General features: G+C 35.4%; 1 protein-coding gene across 3 annotated transcripts in view; it reads right to left on the bottom strand.

Moving 5' to 3' along the window:
• Positions 1–15,954, bottom strand: part of CCDC171 (coiled-coil domain containing 171) — a 155,500-nt gene that overhangs the window by 62,240 nt on the left and 77,306 nt on the right. For all 3 annotated transcript variants that reach the window (XM_065656381.1, XM_065656382.1, XM_065656383.1), the window contains one exon: positions 14,991–15,176. In XM_065656381.1, coding sequence (XP_065512453.1) covers positions 14,991–15,176 — 186 coding nt within the window. The remainder of the gene's footprint in view (positions 1–14,990; positions 15,177–15,954) is intronic.

Raw genomic sequence — 15,954 nt, 5'->3', positions numbered from 1 at the left:
TAATCCACAATATAGCCCTTATTTTGCTCCCCAGGTCTTAGTATTTACAAAAATAAGAAAATTTCAAAACCTGATAATGCATTTATCTTGAAATGTTTTCTGTGGACAATTACAATTGTTAGAAAGTTGAAGCTAAATATGATAAGAATGAAGGTTTTAAAAACCTACCACGTCTGCACGTAGTTCTGTGAAGATGCTGAGCTTTCACTTTCAAACACAAGTAATTCTGAAACAACTTAAAAGCCAAACTCCAATTTATTGACATGCTGTAAAATACCAGTTATCTGTTTTGTTCAGATGTTTAGGCATTCAGGTGCTAATTCAGACATCATTGCACTCTACAGTCCACCAAAATCTCCTAGATCAGTAGAGTTTTCATCAGAATCCTTAGAAGAAGTTCCCTTTAGAGATATTTTAGATTTAGGCTTTTTTTTTCCCATAAACTGAGCATGAAAAAAACATTTGTTAGAGAGAACAGCAAGTAACTGATAGCACTGAAGAAAAATCTCATTGGATGTCTGTAGGCTATATCCTTCCACAAGTAATTTTAACAAGCCTAGGCTTTGCAGTGAGGAGTATCTTTCTCCAAAGCCAGTTACAAAATTAAATCAAAGCTTAACACTGTTATTCTTTACCAACAAATAAACACTCTATTCAAAAGATAACAGATGGATAATCATTCTAGATGAACAATGACAGTCATACAGTTTAAATTCATGCAAAGCATGTGTGACACATACTGAGAGCATATTTTCCAAGATCAACTGAAGCTAGATCAAACTGCTTACTAAATTAGATTTAAATTACACAGACACAACACAGCACTAGAAGATATGCAAATATACTGCAGTATGTGTATTACAAACTAATTTGTGAAATTAAAGATTTTATCTTCAGGATGAAGTTTCATATGTATATTTTCCACTTAGATGCAACATACTACTTTTTTAAAAGATCTGAATACATCCTGAATGCATCCTGAAAACTGTCCTACACACATAACTAAGAAAATTCCACAATGAAAAAAAGAATACAAAGTTTAGCCAGTATCCATTCCTCCACCAGCTGAAACACACTTCCCATTATCCCTGTTGGCAATTATAGTCTTCAGGATGGTCTCTGAGTGCTCCTCAAAAGACAGTCTACAGATAAACCAGAGAACTCTAGCATCTTCAAATGGTTCAAATCCAAAAAGTACAAGAAGTTACATTAATATTTAATGTCAACTGCATTTTTAGCATGCATGACTGCAATGCAAACCAAATTACATTAGCTCAAACTATACAGTTGAATTTCCACAGGATGTTTTCTGAAAAAAATTCTTACTTATCAAGAGCAACTCAAAACAAAACTTCTATCAAAACAGGAGATGAAATATCTCAGGGAAAAAAAAAAATCATAATTCAGACTTTTTAACGATACATGGAAAGAAAAAAAAAAAAAAAGAGAGAACATCCAAGACATACATTTAGACTTATGTCAACAAATAAGATGGATTTACACTTCTCAACTGGAAACTTAAGATGTAGTATCAGCATACTATATATGGATTCACTATGTGTTTCATAGTGGCTGCAGCAGTGTCTTAAAACAGTTTGAAATGAACGCCACGTGGCTGTTCTGCTCTTGCAAAGCAGGGCTAACCTGAGGCTGACCACCCATGACATTCTTTCAATAATAAATGCTTTCACATGCCCTTTAAACTTCTCTAGGAAAAGAAATTTGAGTACTAAAAAGTATATCTGAATGAGCTGTATCTGCTTTGCAGAAAAAGCAGTGGGGTTTTTTTAACCTCTTTGCTACTGGACCCTGATCCTGACAGCAGCAATCTTTTCATTTGCTGTCACTCTGAGAGGACATACCTGAAGACTGCTACAGAGCACAGAGTATCTAACGAGGTGCAAAATGGCTCTTCGCATCTTTGAAAGTGCCCTGTGTAATGAGGTCACAGAGCATAACTGGGTCTACTAAACAAGCAGCACAATGATTTTAATAAATAACCAACAAAATACTGGTGAATGATGGGATACTTGCAGACATATTTTCACATTTCTGACTCAATGTGAAACACAATTGCTTGTGATTGTTTTCTATAAAAAACCTTCATAATATTGGGGCACAAACTATACTAATAGCAGAAAGCTTTAGCCACAGTAAGTGTCATAGAAAAGTCAAGCAATCATTTGAAGACAATTATAAGTTAAATTATGGTGCATGCAGCTTAAAAAGTATCTGTGATACACAGTTACTCTACAAGATCTAGAACGCAAGTATTAAGAAACATTTCAATAAAAATTTGAGAGTCACTCAATGGATTAGATGAAGAAAATGCATATGTTTTCATTCTGCAAGAGATTTTTCTTACAAAAGTTCTAGGCACTCACACTGTGAAAGTGAATGGCATTACCTATGTATGTCTAGACAACAGTCCATTTATTGACTGAAGCACAGCTCTCAGATATCCAAGCAAATTTAGGTAGCACAAGCATTTTACCTGCAGTAGCTCAGGCTGGGTTACAGTGCCTCAAAGACTTAAAGCTAGGTTTAATATCTCTGTGCTACAATGCAGACTTATTTCTCAAGAGGAAATCTGTTCTGATCAACAAGAAAGGAATGCATTTTTCAGTTGCATTAGCTCAAAATGTTTAGCAAAGGATGACTGAAAATTCTTTTTGAAGTCACTGAGCTGTGTATGCTTTAAAGTTATTGTGAATTAGAAGAGGTTATTAATTTAAACACAGTGGCTATTCCTGAATAATTCCACATAGTAACACTTCTTCCAGAAGAGAGATCGCATGTCACCCAGCTTCAAAGTAAGTAAAACTAAACAAAACTTTGAAAGTTTTTATATGAAGTAATCACAAAATATAAACTGCCCACACATAGGTTAGATCCTCATGGACTGTTAGTATTAGAAAACAAAAGCATGGGTGTTAAAATGTGTACACTGCTAGATACATGGCTGCATTTAAAGAGAAACAGAAGTCGAAAAAGTTGAGGGACACTCTTTTGAATACAAAGATGCACTGAGCCTTCCAGACATACGCTAATCCAATAAGAGATAATAATTAAGCCCTACTTTTAAACAATGTTTTGGAAAATGTTAAAGTACATAATAAAATTTATGCACATGATAATCTTGAAATTTTTATCATCTTCTGAGCTAAGTGAATTATATTAGTATTACTGGAAAGCTGCAGAGAAAGATTATACCACCTTAATGGAACAAAGACAATTTTAGAAAAAGGCTTTATCACTGTGAGTTTTAAGTGTATTAGAGAAACCCTTGATGTTAAGTTGAGAATAAATTTTTGGAATCACATGTGTGGTGGCATGAGTACATGATCATTCACTCCCCATTCACCTGTGAGATACCACCTCAGGACTGATGTTTCTTTTTTCTCCCTAGAAAAGTAAATTCCTCTCCCATCACAATACAGACTAGACAAAATCCAGCCTTGTAGGAACAGCAGCTTTTCTGTGCTTTGGCAGTGTCGAGCCTTTAAATCAGCTATTTAAGTGCCACAGAAAAGAAATAATTTTTTTTTTTTTTTTTTTAATTTCTACTCTGATGGACCCCCAGCCTTACAGTTGTTACAGTTCAAAGTTTTCAACCAGATGGTTTATGGCTGGTACTGCAACAGAAGACTTCTCATAACTCTCTCTTGTACCTGTGTGTAAGCGAGGCACCTAACTTTACAGGGAAACTGATCCTGCTCTGTAACACTGCTCTCTGCTACACACCAGCACCTGCAATACTGTTGCTTAGTTTTGCTATGCATTATTTAACTGGGCATATTAGCACACAGTGTACAATATAAAGATACAAACAGCATTTAGACTTTACTATGGTTTATGAGCGCTACTATATCACATGTACATGCAGAAATATTTAGCTGGATTATCTATCTATAATGACCCAATATATTGCACTGGCATTTCATTATAGGTGAACTAGGCTCAAACCATCTGTCTCTGATCACGTCCTAATTGTCTTAATTATCTTGCATTACTAGTGACATTCCTAAACCTAGGAACAGATTATTTGAAGTTCTCAAAAAGTATTCTTCCATTGTCTCTGCATCACTCCATTTGTTTGGAATATTTCCATATTTTAACAGTTAGATAATTCAGGAAGAAACATCAGCAATGAAATTATTAACAATAACAATGAAATGTTACCTGCGAATTAAATAACCACAATTAGATTCCCATAGTTAATTTTAAAAGGCATACAATTTGAAGTCAGTGAGAATCTGGACACAGACTAAAAAGTCACCAGAGACAGGTTCAATCACACAGCATTCCACTTCAGAACTAAAATTAAGAAACAAGTATTATGGTACACTGACTGTGGGTCTTCACTTCAGACACTGGACCAAAATATTAAAATACTAAGAGTCTTTAGAATAGTTTCAAGAAATTTTCTAAATAGAACTTAAGGTTCAACTCTTGAGTAAGAAAAGACAGTGCCTGTGACCTCAATATACTGGTGGTCCCAGTTAAGTTGTTTTAGTGCCACAGGTCATTCTGCAGCAGTTTCTTGGAAGAGGCTGCCACACAATTCCACCAAACAGCAGCACATCAGTGTGAGCCATCACAGTAAGCAGTTATGGACAATGCCAAATAGGTCGGCTTATGCCATCTAAAGTTTTGATCATGTTTCAGCAGGAGTTTTTAATTTTCTTTAATTAATGAATTGGATTTTTTTTTTTTTTTTAACACAGCACTAACATTAACATGGGCTTTGGCAGATTTGTCTTTTTATACAGTTTACATTCAAACACTGCATTCTCTTTCACAAGCGTTCTGACTGTACCTTTGTATTCAGATATATGTTTCCACAGACAGCCCCAAATGCTGTTTAGTGTATGCATATTTGATTTTAATATTATGCCAGCCACATCCTGCTGCATGAAGTATCTGCAGGGGGAAAACACGCATACATCATTCTCTTTATCCCTTTTACTCTTTAAACATCAATAAAATAAGAATGAGTTGATAAATATGTAATTTCATACTAAAAGGTCTATTCTTTTATACAGGTCACTCCTATCCCTCCCTTCATTAAAAACTGGAGTGTAGTCTTCTTAGCAGAAAGAACAGATATAATAAAACAAAATTTAACTAATATAAAAGGGAACTTCTAAATCATTCTGTTGAAAAAGCATCAAAGATACATTACATGCCAATATTCAGTGGGGAGATCAAAGTGCTATAGAGGTGTATTGACTGAGTGCCTCCCTTCCCTCTGGGTGTGCTTTGTGTCACACCAAGTGCCAACTGATAGCACAAACCTTATACAAGGAATACATTCTTCTAAGTGTGGCACACACAGATCCTGAAGCAGACATGGTAAACACTGACATCGAAAAATCACTGCAACTGTTAAATTGAATTATTTTATTTTTTCCTTTTGGTATGTTTCCTAAGTGGAAGATAAAATGGCACCATAGTGGTACAAAACTTGGAAAATTAGCTGCTTCACTCACCTATAGAAGCAACAGTAATAAATACTATCAAACATATTGGGTGATATCACACAATCAATTATCTTAGGAAATTATCATTAACTTTTTTTCTTCTTAAAGAACATTTATTTCCTCATTCTCACATCTGAGGAATTTTCTTGTATGACAGTGAAGTACTGCTTCTAAATAAAACCTTGGGACTGTTACTTAGAATTGAGAATCTTAAATTCACAGTTTTCAGATCACTTAATTACTTATTGTGTAGTCCAGAGACAAAAACAAACAACCAAACAAAACCAAACCAACCCCCAAACTTTAAAAAACCCAACACAACACATACACAACAAACAAACAAAGACACTCCCTCAACCACCACCTCAACAATTAAGCTAGTAAGTTTTTAAAATCTTCTTTAAAGTCCTTCTAAGACAGTAAAAAGATTCAGGTACCAACGGGTACATCAATGGGTTTTTCATAAATACATATTACAAAAATTAACACAAAAATTAGGCAACATAAAAAAGTAAAATCTGTCTTGAGTTTTTTACCCTGCCAAATCTCAAAGAGCTTCCATGATTTTCATGATTAAAAGAAGATAGCATCGCTATAGATTTCAGAAGCTGGAAGTAGTATACATTTTGAAAAAGCTCATCCTTGAAAATCAAACAACACCTAATGAAAATAGAGTGCCAAAGTAAATACAAAATCCAAATTACAAGAAGGATAGACATGGCTGCTGTCATTCTATGTAGCCAAGAAAGGGGACAGAAGTGCAAAGGAATGCATCTCTTGCTTTAGCCTGATGCCAGTTAGATACATACTTAATTATATTCCAATATCTTAATTGTATTCCAACAGGAATTTGAGAGTTAGTTACTTTTGGTTTTACAATAAGATATTATATAAAGGTCTTTACGGAGTTAGCTTCACACAAATATTAATAGAAAGGGAGAGTATGGGAAAACCTGACTAAGGTGAAAAAATGATGAGGCCCTAGAGATATCCTAGACAAACAGCAGCAAGAAGCAAAGCTATGTATAAAGGATTTGTATATCAAGAACTTGTATAGCAGAAAGTCCTACACATTGATATCTAAACTACCAGGAAAAAAAAAAGGTTTAGAACATTTCTTTAAAAACATCACATGCTGTTTTAAAGATCTATCGATCCCCTCTGTACATCTCAAGGTAACAAAGTTACTTTGTAGTTGACCCAATAATATAATAAAGATCTCCCAAGCACTGGATTTACCAGGAAGCCTTTCTGTGTTTTTGAGTGAAAACTGAAACGTGGTTGAAGGTCTTGAAATAACAGGGATAATCAGTATGTAAGTACATATGCTTAACAACCACACATTGTAATTACACAATAATCCCGTTTTTCTTCCAAATTACATGTCAATAAATCTTTCTCACTGCACTATAAATTCCAAGGTCATGGACAGAGGTGTTTATCAGCAAAATTACAATGCAGCAATAAAACCATTAAGCTTTTAGATCCCAATATTGTTCCATATATTCTCCCCTCCCCACATGAGAGACAAATAGTTCCTACAAATAGAATACCCAGAAAATATTGGAAGTCATTTTTAAAAAAACTATTAATATGCTTTGTTTCATGCAATTACTTTGTGAAAGTTTTCCTTTCTTTCTTTCTCTTCCTTTCTTCCTTTCTTCCTTTCATCTTTGACAGAATGTCAGAACTTTGGTTGGTTGGTTGTTGTTTTTTTCTTTAATAGTGCTGTGCAGCAAACAGACTCAAGAGAAAAAATATTTTCTGAAATAGGCAATATTATTACACTGTAAAGATATAACTAAAGATTCCAGATTTCACTGTGTACCAGTCACTAATATATTAGACGAAAAACCCCAAGGTCTTAGCCATCTGTTGAGAAGTAATTGCAGTCCAAATTATTGACTCTTGTTTCCACATTAGCTTCATTATTCCTGGGCACAATTCTACCTGTCTCGGTTACTTGCCTTCCTCTGCAAACTACCAGAAGGGCACTTGAGTGCATGATTAGACAAATGACTGTTGAAATCAGACTACTGAATCAGACTATCATGATCAAACTTATTCTGTAATTTTCAATAGAAGGGAAAATGTATTCTTACTTGGAAATTAACTACTGGTCGTAATTAGCTTTCAAAGACAAATTAAACTGATGTTATATAATCATGACTTATTCCAGTGATTTCTCTCAGTGCCTAAATTACACCCAAATTGTTATAATGGTGAGAGCATCTTCCTCAGTTATCTTAAACTCTTTGACATGTTAAAAACAGATATGAATTTTTCTAACATAGGGGTGTCTTTTCTTATTGGATAAATAATGTTTATATCTAACTAGATTGAATATAAATGTAATAAACCGACAATTCCTTTCACTCTTCTCTCACTGTAAAGTAGAACTAATTTTGGAGAATTTTTTTTTTCTTAAAATAAAAAGATAGTGAAGAATATGTAAGACAAAACCAGGCTGAATAATATTCTTACTACTAACCAATATAATATTTTGTAGCAGGATAACTTAAAAAAATAACAAAAACTGTTCACCTGGTATAAGTATGTGTTCAAATTCCAATGTAAAATATTAAAATCATTGCTCAAATTACAATGACCTATTACTGAATTCAACTTGCAAAACTGGACAAAAGAGGAACTACAGAGGAATTAAACTGTAAGACAGTGGTAATGCCAATACCCTTTGAAAAGAAGAGCTTCTAATTACGTTTGTGTGACACATTCTGCAAAATTTTGAGTTGTTGTATCAAACTTCATGTTAATGGAAACACAAAAATAGCTATTAAGCATAAATTTTAACTTTATGCCTTCTCCTATTCTGTTCATTACTTACAAATTTTCCAGAAATCTGATGCACAGCAGACCTTCAGCAACTTGGTTGCTCATTGCTTGGTTGCTTCATTGATGACTATGGAGCAAATACAATACTTTTCTGAAGGCCATGTACTGACCTCAGTCCCTCCAGACTACTCATGTTGATACTGATGAATGTTCTAGGCACAGAACAAAGGAAATACATAGACCTAACAACCTGGCTGGAAATAAGTTTGTTCAGCGAGGAAATGCAGGGATCAATATTCCTAATAAGGTGATCTCTAAAGTGGAAAAAGAAGAGGGCAAACCTTGGACCCTGAAACTTAGAGGCTAACCAGAGAAGCAAAGCAAGGAGAGCTCTGCACCACAACATGAACAGCTGCTTTCCAGTGCTAAATTGAATAGAGTACAATTATTTGTCTCCAAGAGAAGATTTAATGCATAAGTTTATCTTATTTTTTTAAAATCACAAAGTAGACAATAAAACAAATCAACTTCATGGACAAACCACAGAAGAGAAATTTAAGGTGAAATTTAAGTTTAGATATCTGAAGTGTGGATTGAGTAACAGAACGCAGACTACATCAGAGTCATCTCTCTTTCCTTTGGTGAAGAGAAGCTCCCAGGTCCAGTCCACAACAGGATGCTCTCTACATGCCTCTCCTATTATGTAAAGACAGCGGCTGCTAAAATTAAGCCTGGGAAGACTATCCCTTCCCACATCCCTAAATTCCACATACGATGCATTGCGATTTTATAACAAGAAAGCACAAAGGACCAGCTCCAGGGCAAGGCTTTACTCTCTGAAGACTATCTATCTAAGAAGTTATCAGTACTGGAAGTATGTAACAGAGAAGCAAAATGAGCTGGCTTATTTATTTTACAAATTGTGCTAATGCAAACCAAAATGCATGACAAAACTGTTTAACTTGTAATTTACTGTAATAAGAAAACACATGACCTCTTTTGACTAAGAATAGGGCAGATGGCAAAGTTAATCCATTCTTACCTAATTTATAAATTATATAGGTGTTTAAAATATACAGAGTATGGAAAGTAAAAAGAAAAAAAATTGTCAAATTATTAATTTTAGTTTCTAACCTATTCAGAAGGGAGCTTGCTTCCCTTTAACATGCTAAACCTGATTAATACAAAATCCTTGTTAAGTTAGATGCTAATGCTAATCAGCTCTACTGCTTTCTTTAAAGAACAACCTTTAATTTAACTGGGAAAATTCACAGAAATGCCATTTCTTGAAAAAACTGACAAACAAGTTTTTGGGAATTAACAGTGTCCCTCAGTGCACCCAAATCCTAACAGTCTTTCCAACTTGTCAGAGTTAAAAAAAAAAAACAACTTGTTTCTGTTCTTATAGTGACTGTAATCTTTGCTGTTCTATTTGAGAACCATTAAAATCCCTTGGTCTTCCTCATATAAGTGAGGCCTTTTAATCTTTCTATAAATTAGAATACTGCATCATTTGCAGAAACAGCCAATTACAAAACCAACTTGTGAAGCGTGAACAATTGTATTAACAAAAGAAATGTTGTAAGTAATATAAATGATTTTTCAGGGAAAATATGTGTCTATAAATGTATGAAGAGAAAAAGCAACAAAAAGGAGCAAATTCTGTACAACCTTCATCTGAAGTTCACACCAAGACCAAAAGCAACAAAAAGGAGCAAATTCTGTACAACCTTCATCTGAAGTTCACACCAAGACCAAAGAGCTTGCTCAAGGAAAACATATGCTTCTAGCAAACCTAGAAATTTCAATCTCCATCAGATTCCAATTAATTCGTATCTGTCTGTTTAGCAAAGGATACTACTCTTTCTGAACACAGAATATACATATAATGATTTCAATGGAATAGCTAGTGAAAATAAACACTCCAAACCTTCCCATCAGAAAACATTTCTCAGTGAGTGTTATCAAAGCACTTGGATGAGATTATTTTCTCACTTATGCTGTCATAAATCAACAGCAGCTTCACTAAGCTCAGCAGAGTAAATAAACCCAAAATTTAGGATATCTTCTTCTAAAACACCTATCGAAGATTATTTTGAGGCAGATCAGTAGCAAGTCACAAGATTTAACATATATTGCACTTGAAATGTACACAGAGTCATTCAGTAACAATTTACAGGACATACTCCATAAACTGAACCTTAAAATATATTGGTTTCATTACAGGTACTAACATATCTGAAGCATAGCTTCACCAAGGGAAGTCCTGCCTGACAAACCTAGTGGCCTTCTATGATGGAGTGACTACATCAGAGGACAAGAGAAGAGCTACAGATATTGTCCATCTGGACTTCTGTAAGGCCTTTGACACAGTCTCCCACAACATCCTTCTCCCTAAATTGGAGAGATATGGGTTTGATGGATGGACTCTTTGGTGGATAAGGAATTGTTTGGATGGTCACATCCAGAGGGTAGTGGCCAATGGCACAATGTCTGGATGGACACCAGTGACAAGTGGTGTCCCTCAGGGGTCCATATCAGCACCAATAGTGTTTAAGGTCTTCATCAATGACATAGACAGTGGGATCAAGTGCACCCACAGCAAGTTTGTGGATAACACCAAGCTGAGTGGTGCAGTTGACACACCTGAGGGATGGGATGCCATCCAGAGGGACCTGGACAAGCTTCAGAAGTGGGCCCGTGTGAACCTCATAAGGTTCAACAAGGCCAAGTGCAAGGTCCTGCACCTGGTTTGGGGCAAACTCTGGTATCAATCCAGGCTGAGGGATGAAGGGATTGAGAGCAGCCCTGTGGAGCAGGACTTGGGGGTACTGGTGGGTGAAAACCTGGACATGACCTGGCAATATGCGCTCACAGCCCAGAAGGCCAATCGTATCTTGGGCTGCATGAAAAGCAGCGTGGCCAACAGGTCGAGGAAGGTGATTCTGCCCCTCTGCTCTGCTCTGGTGAGACCCCACCTGGAGTCCTGTGTCCAGCTCTGGAGCCCTCAGCACAGGACCTGTTGGAGAGGGGCCAGAGGAGGCCACAAAAATGATCAGAGAGCTGGAACACCCCTACTGTGAGGACAAGCTGAGAGAGTTGAGGTTGTTCAACCCGGAGAAAAGAAGGCTCCACGAGACTTTATTGTGGCCTTTCAGAACCTACAGGGGGCTTCTAAGAAAGATGAGGACAGACTTTTTAGCAGGCTCTGTTGTGATAGGACAAGCAGTAATTGTTTTAAACTAAAAGAGGGAAGATTCAGACTAGATATTAGGAAGACTTTTTTTACAATGTGGATGGTAAAACACTGGCCCAGGTTGCCCAGAGAGGTGGTAGATGCCCTGTCCCTGGAGACATTCAAGGCCAGGCTGGACGGGGCTCTGAGCAACCTGATCTGGTTGAAAGTGTCCCTGCTCGTTACAGGGGGTTGGACAAGATGACATTTGAAAGTCCTTCCCCACCCAAACTATTCTATGATACCTACAAGGAAGTAAATATAAACACAGTGCCTGTCAATAGGAAGAAAAGGTATTTTACTGGAATTAAGACATGCTTGTATAACAAGGAAATATTATGTCTGCTACAGATGCCTGTTCAGCATTTGTGTAAAAGTCTCTCTTCCAAGACAGGGGAATCAGAGCTGCTGATTTACCTCATCTAATAAAAAAGTGGTGTAAAAGAGTTGCTTAGTTCCAGCTGACCTTGAATGTAATTGGCTACCTTGGATGTCTCCATGGTATATGCCATTAAGAAGATAAAAGTATACAGGATTAAAATCTGAACAGATAAAGCTAAGAAATTAAGTATTACCCCTTTAATAAGCCTACTTTATGGAAGTACATGAATACCAAAGTATGTCCTTACCGATTGCTGTTGAAGTGCGAATAAGTTTAAAAGTTATCAACAGTAAAAGTACCTATTATTTTTTCACCTTCTCACCTGTTTAAGAACTATGAATAAAGAATTCAAAGCAAGTTTTTTACTCCATGACACCCTACTCCATCTGAAATCACTGGTATACCACCACATTCTCCAATTTTTGTAATATGTTTAGCCTAGACCAATAGATTATTTTGTGTCTTAAAATGAACCTGGAGACATATTTTTTCTATTATATTTTTTCAGTGAAATAGTTCTTTTTTTCCACAGTTCTGTACTGTGTAAGAGTTTAAAAGTTTACGCAATTGTAAGAACACTGTTTTACAAGGTCAGAGTTGATTATAACACAGATGAGATTGTTCCACTGTACTTCAAAACAAGAGCAACAAAAAAACCAAAACCAAAACCAAAACCTCACAAAAAACAATTACCAAAGAGAAAAAAATCTGTCACTTAAAACACCAGGGCAAAAGCAGAGAATAAAGTGGAAGCGTGGTAAACTGTGGGGAGGAAAAAAAGCTTATTGAAGACTTTTTCTTAAATTAAAAAACCCAGACACACAGAGCTCAAAATAAAAAGACATCCTTTTACCCCTTGGTATCAAAGTAGTTTGTGTTAGACTGCTGCTTGAATATATTAAGTACTTATTCAGCACAGGTTTGGAACTGTAAAATACAATGATAAAAACTGAAGGTGAGATGATGATTTAGAAAGTATACATTATAAAATCATATAGGCATGATGTAAAAATAATTTAAAAAAAAAAATCAACACAAGGATCATGAACATGTATTTCTATGCTATCACAACTGATATTGTTACCTTCCTTGATATAGCCACAGACAAAGGCAGTTACAACCACAACGCAATTTTGTGATAACTATTGCAAGTAAACATCAAGAAGGAATTAAAAGGCATCAAACAACCTTCTGGTATTTAAACAAAAGTTTAAGGATGGTACACAGCAACAAGTATACAACTTAAATTTGGTTCAAAACTCCTCCATGGAAAAGACTGAGAATTATGGAGTAATAAATTTAGAAAACCAAATCAGTGTTAAGTGGCGAGTTTCAGCTTTAAGGCTTATTCTGTCAGCTTTCTTAGTCTCCATCCTATCACAAGTTATATATTTTTATATCGTATTGTATCTTTATAGCTTTCAGCTATAATCAAGCATTTTACACTAAATCAAGTTGTTCCCGCAGCAAACAATTGCTAGGCAGTTGTAAAATTAGGATGCATTTTAAGATCACTACTGTCTCAAAACAAATTATATCTAGCCTTTAATTAATAAAAAACTGAAGCTGTGAAATCTAATTCAGTATCCAATAATCCATGTAGTAGACTTGTTTAAAACTCCACTCTATATTTTAAATGCCTACAACTGACTTTTTGTTTCATTTCATCTGAACAAATGTAAAGGTATGTTTTACGTATAAAGTAAAACATGGTGAAATACCATGCATTAATGTATAAAGAGTAGACCCCAATGAAGATTTCAAATAACATCTGTCTTCTATTTTTTCCCTTCTTTATGATTGTAATATCCATTTTAAAATTTGAATCAAATATTTACCAAAGAAATTGAACACAAGTGTAATGCTTTATATATACTGCAGTTACATCTGAAACAAAAAAACAATAGTATTAACAAGCAACGTGACTGAAACATTAGACAAGTTTATTTTTACATTGAAATGAAAGACCAAGAGGTAGGGGACTGTGAGGGAGAAAAGCATTAAGACAAACAGGTAAATTAGAAATGTCATTGTCTTTCACCCTTAGTGAGGTAAAGCATTTTTAGTAAATAATACTGCTAATGAAAACCCTTCTTAATAAATTTAACAACATCCTTCAGCTTCCTTCACTGTACATCATTTCGAATTTCAACTCTGCTTCAAGTCATCTTCCTTGACATCCATTTTCACTGTTACATTTTCAACAATGGCTTCTGACATTTCTACTAGTTTTGTAGCTTGCATCTTTTTGGTTCTCCTCCTGCTTCTTGACATTACTTGTCACTGTCTCCCTAAATCTTCCTCAAAATCACAAGTGCTTTTATTTCTCAAAATATCAGTGAAGCAGTCTCTTTTGCTCAACTATCAATTCACAGAAGAATACTGGGAGGTGGAAAGACAGTAGTAAGGCTGAAGACTGGACACAAGCAGCAAAGCTTGCTTTAAATAAAAAATAAATAAAAGCTGCAGAGAGCTCAGGTCACCACACATTAATCACTGGCCCAGCATTAGGTTTCTTCTCTTCCCATGTTAGATATCCACCTGGTTTCAAACCTCTTATTCTCTCTCTGCTTCTTGATTTGTTATCAGAGATTCTGGTAACAACATATTTTCCCTCATTACTTGCTATGTCTGAGGAAAATTATAATCCTGATGAAAAAGGATCTTTCTCTGTTCTCACCTAGCATATTCCAAACTGACAAATGCATTCTCTACTCTAAGATTATATTCAGGAAACAGCTAATCCAGCTTTAAAATATTCTTATGACCTCTTTTTTTTAAAAAAAAAAAAAAAAAATCAAAGTATTCCTGTATTTCTTCCTTCATTTTCTTGTAGTCTGCAAACACTTCATGCTAGCTAGAACTGCTGTCTCTTATGCATCATGTATTACAGATATTGGTGTACACCGCCCAGTCTCAAAAGAAGTTATACCTTGAAGTCTCACCTTGGAAGTGTTTTCTGAGTGCCCTAACATTCCAATTGAGTAGTATGTATGCATTTACTCCTATAATTTTATTCGCACAAGAACTGGAAGATTTGGCTTATTCAACAAAAGGTAAATTTCTGTTGCCTATTTCAGAAGGATAATTATCTTACCTTTATGGTTTCACTTAAGACTTGGTTTTTATCTGCTTCTTCACTGGAGTGTAATTCTAGTTTATTATTTAACTCCTGTAGCTGTTGTGCCTGTTCATTCAAAAGCACCTGTGCCTGATGCTCCCGATGTAATGCATTATTCAATTCTTCACATGCACTTTCAAACCTCTCATGGGTGATCAGTTTCTGATAAGGGAAATAAATTGTGCTTGATTGTGTAACTGCATTCACTTGTTTACATGCTTGACTTTCAGAGTTCCACTTGCAAACATATCAGATTCTAAACCAAAGGTGTGCTAAAGATGAGTATTTAGATTTTTTTTGAACACGAATACAGATCACCGAACAATAAAATGGCAGACAACTTTATTTATTGTGTTTTTTCATTCAGGGTACTGTGAGCAGTATGCATTCATTATTCTATTCAAATCAGCACCCCAGGTTGTAAAGAATCAATATTTAGAAGGAAATATGCAGATCAATGTCCCACATTTCAGCACACATCTTATTAACCCTTGTAAATGTCTTCCTGGACTCCTTCTCCCCTACCCAAAATGTTCCAGAAAAAAGAAACGTTTTTTTAAGGAAAATCTTCATCTGCCTTTGAACAACAATCTAAAACGTGACAATTTCATCTAACCATTCCAGAACTGTACGGAAATAAAACCCAGTAAGAACAGAATGGGAGATTGTTAGATATAACCTTCTCCATTTGAGTAAAAAAAAAAAATCACACTACCATCTAGGAACAGGAAGTAGAATGGATATGAAAACATGTATTAAATGTTCTCTGCTCGGAAGTATTTTGATTGGGACACACTGACACATCTACCAACTAGGCCTCAGGATCAATATTGGGCACAGCTACAGAAAACGCTGCTCATTCTGGGACACAACTATTTCAGTTATACCATGCACCTGTATAGCACCTATAAGAATCCTTATCTATCCACTCTCTCAGCTC

This window comes from Caloenas nicobarica, chromosome Z (assembly GCF_036013445.1).
Source record: "Caloenas nicobarica isolate bCalNic1 chromosome Z, bCalNic1.hap1, whole genome shotgun sequence".
In the NCBI taxonomy this organism is placed as follows: Eukaryota; Metazoa; Chordata; class Aves; order Columbiformes; family Columbidae; genus Caloenas; species Caloenas nicobarica.
This window is presented reverse-complemented; position numbering and strand designations above follow the sequence as displayed.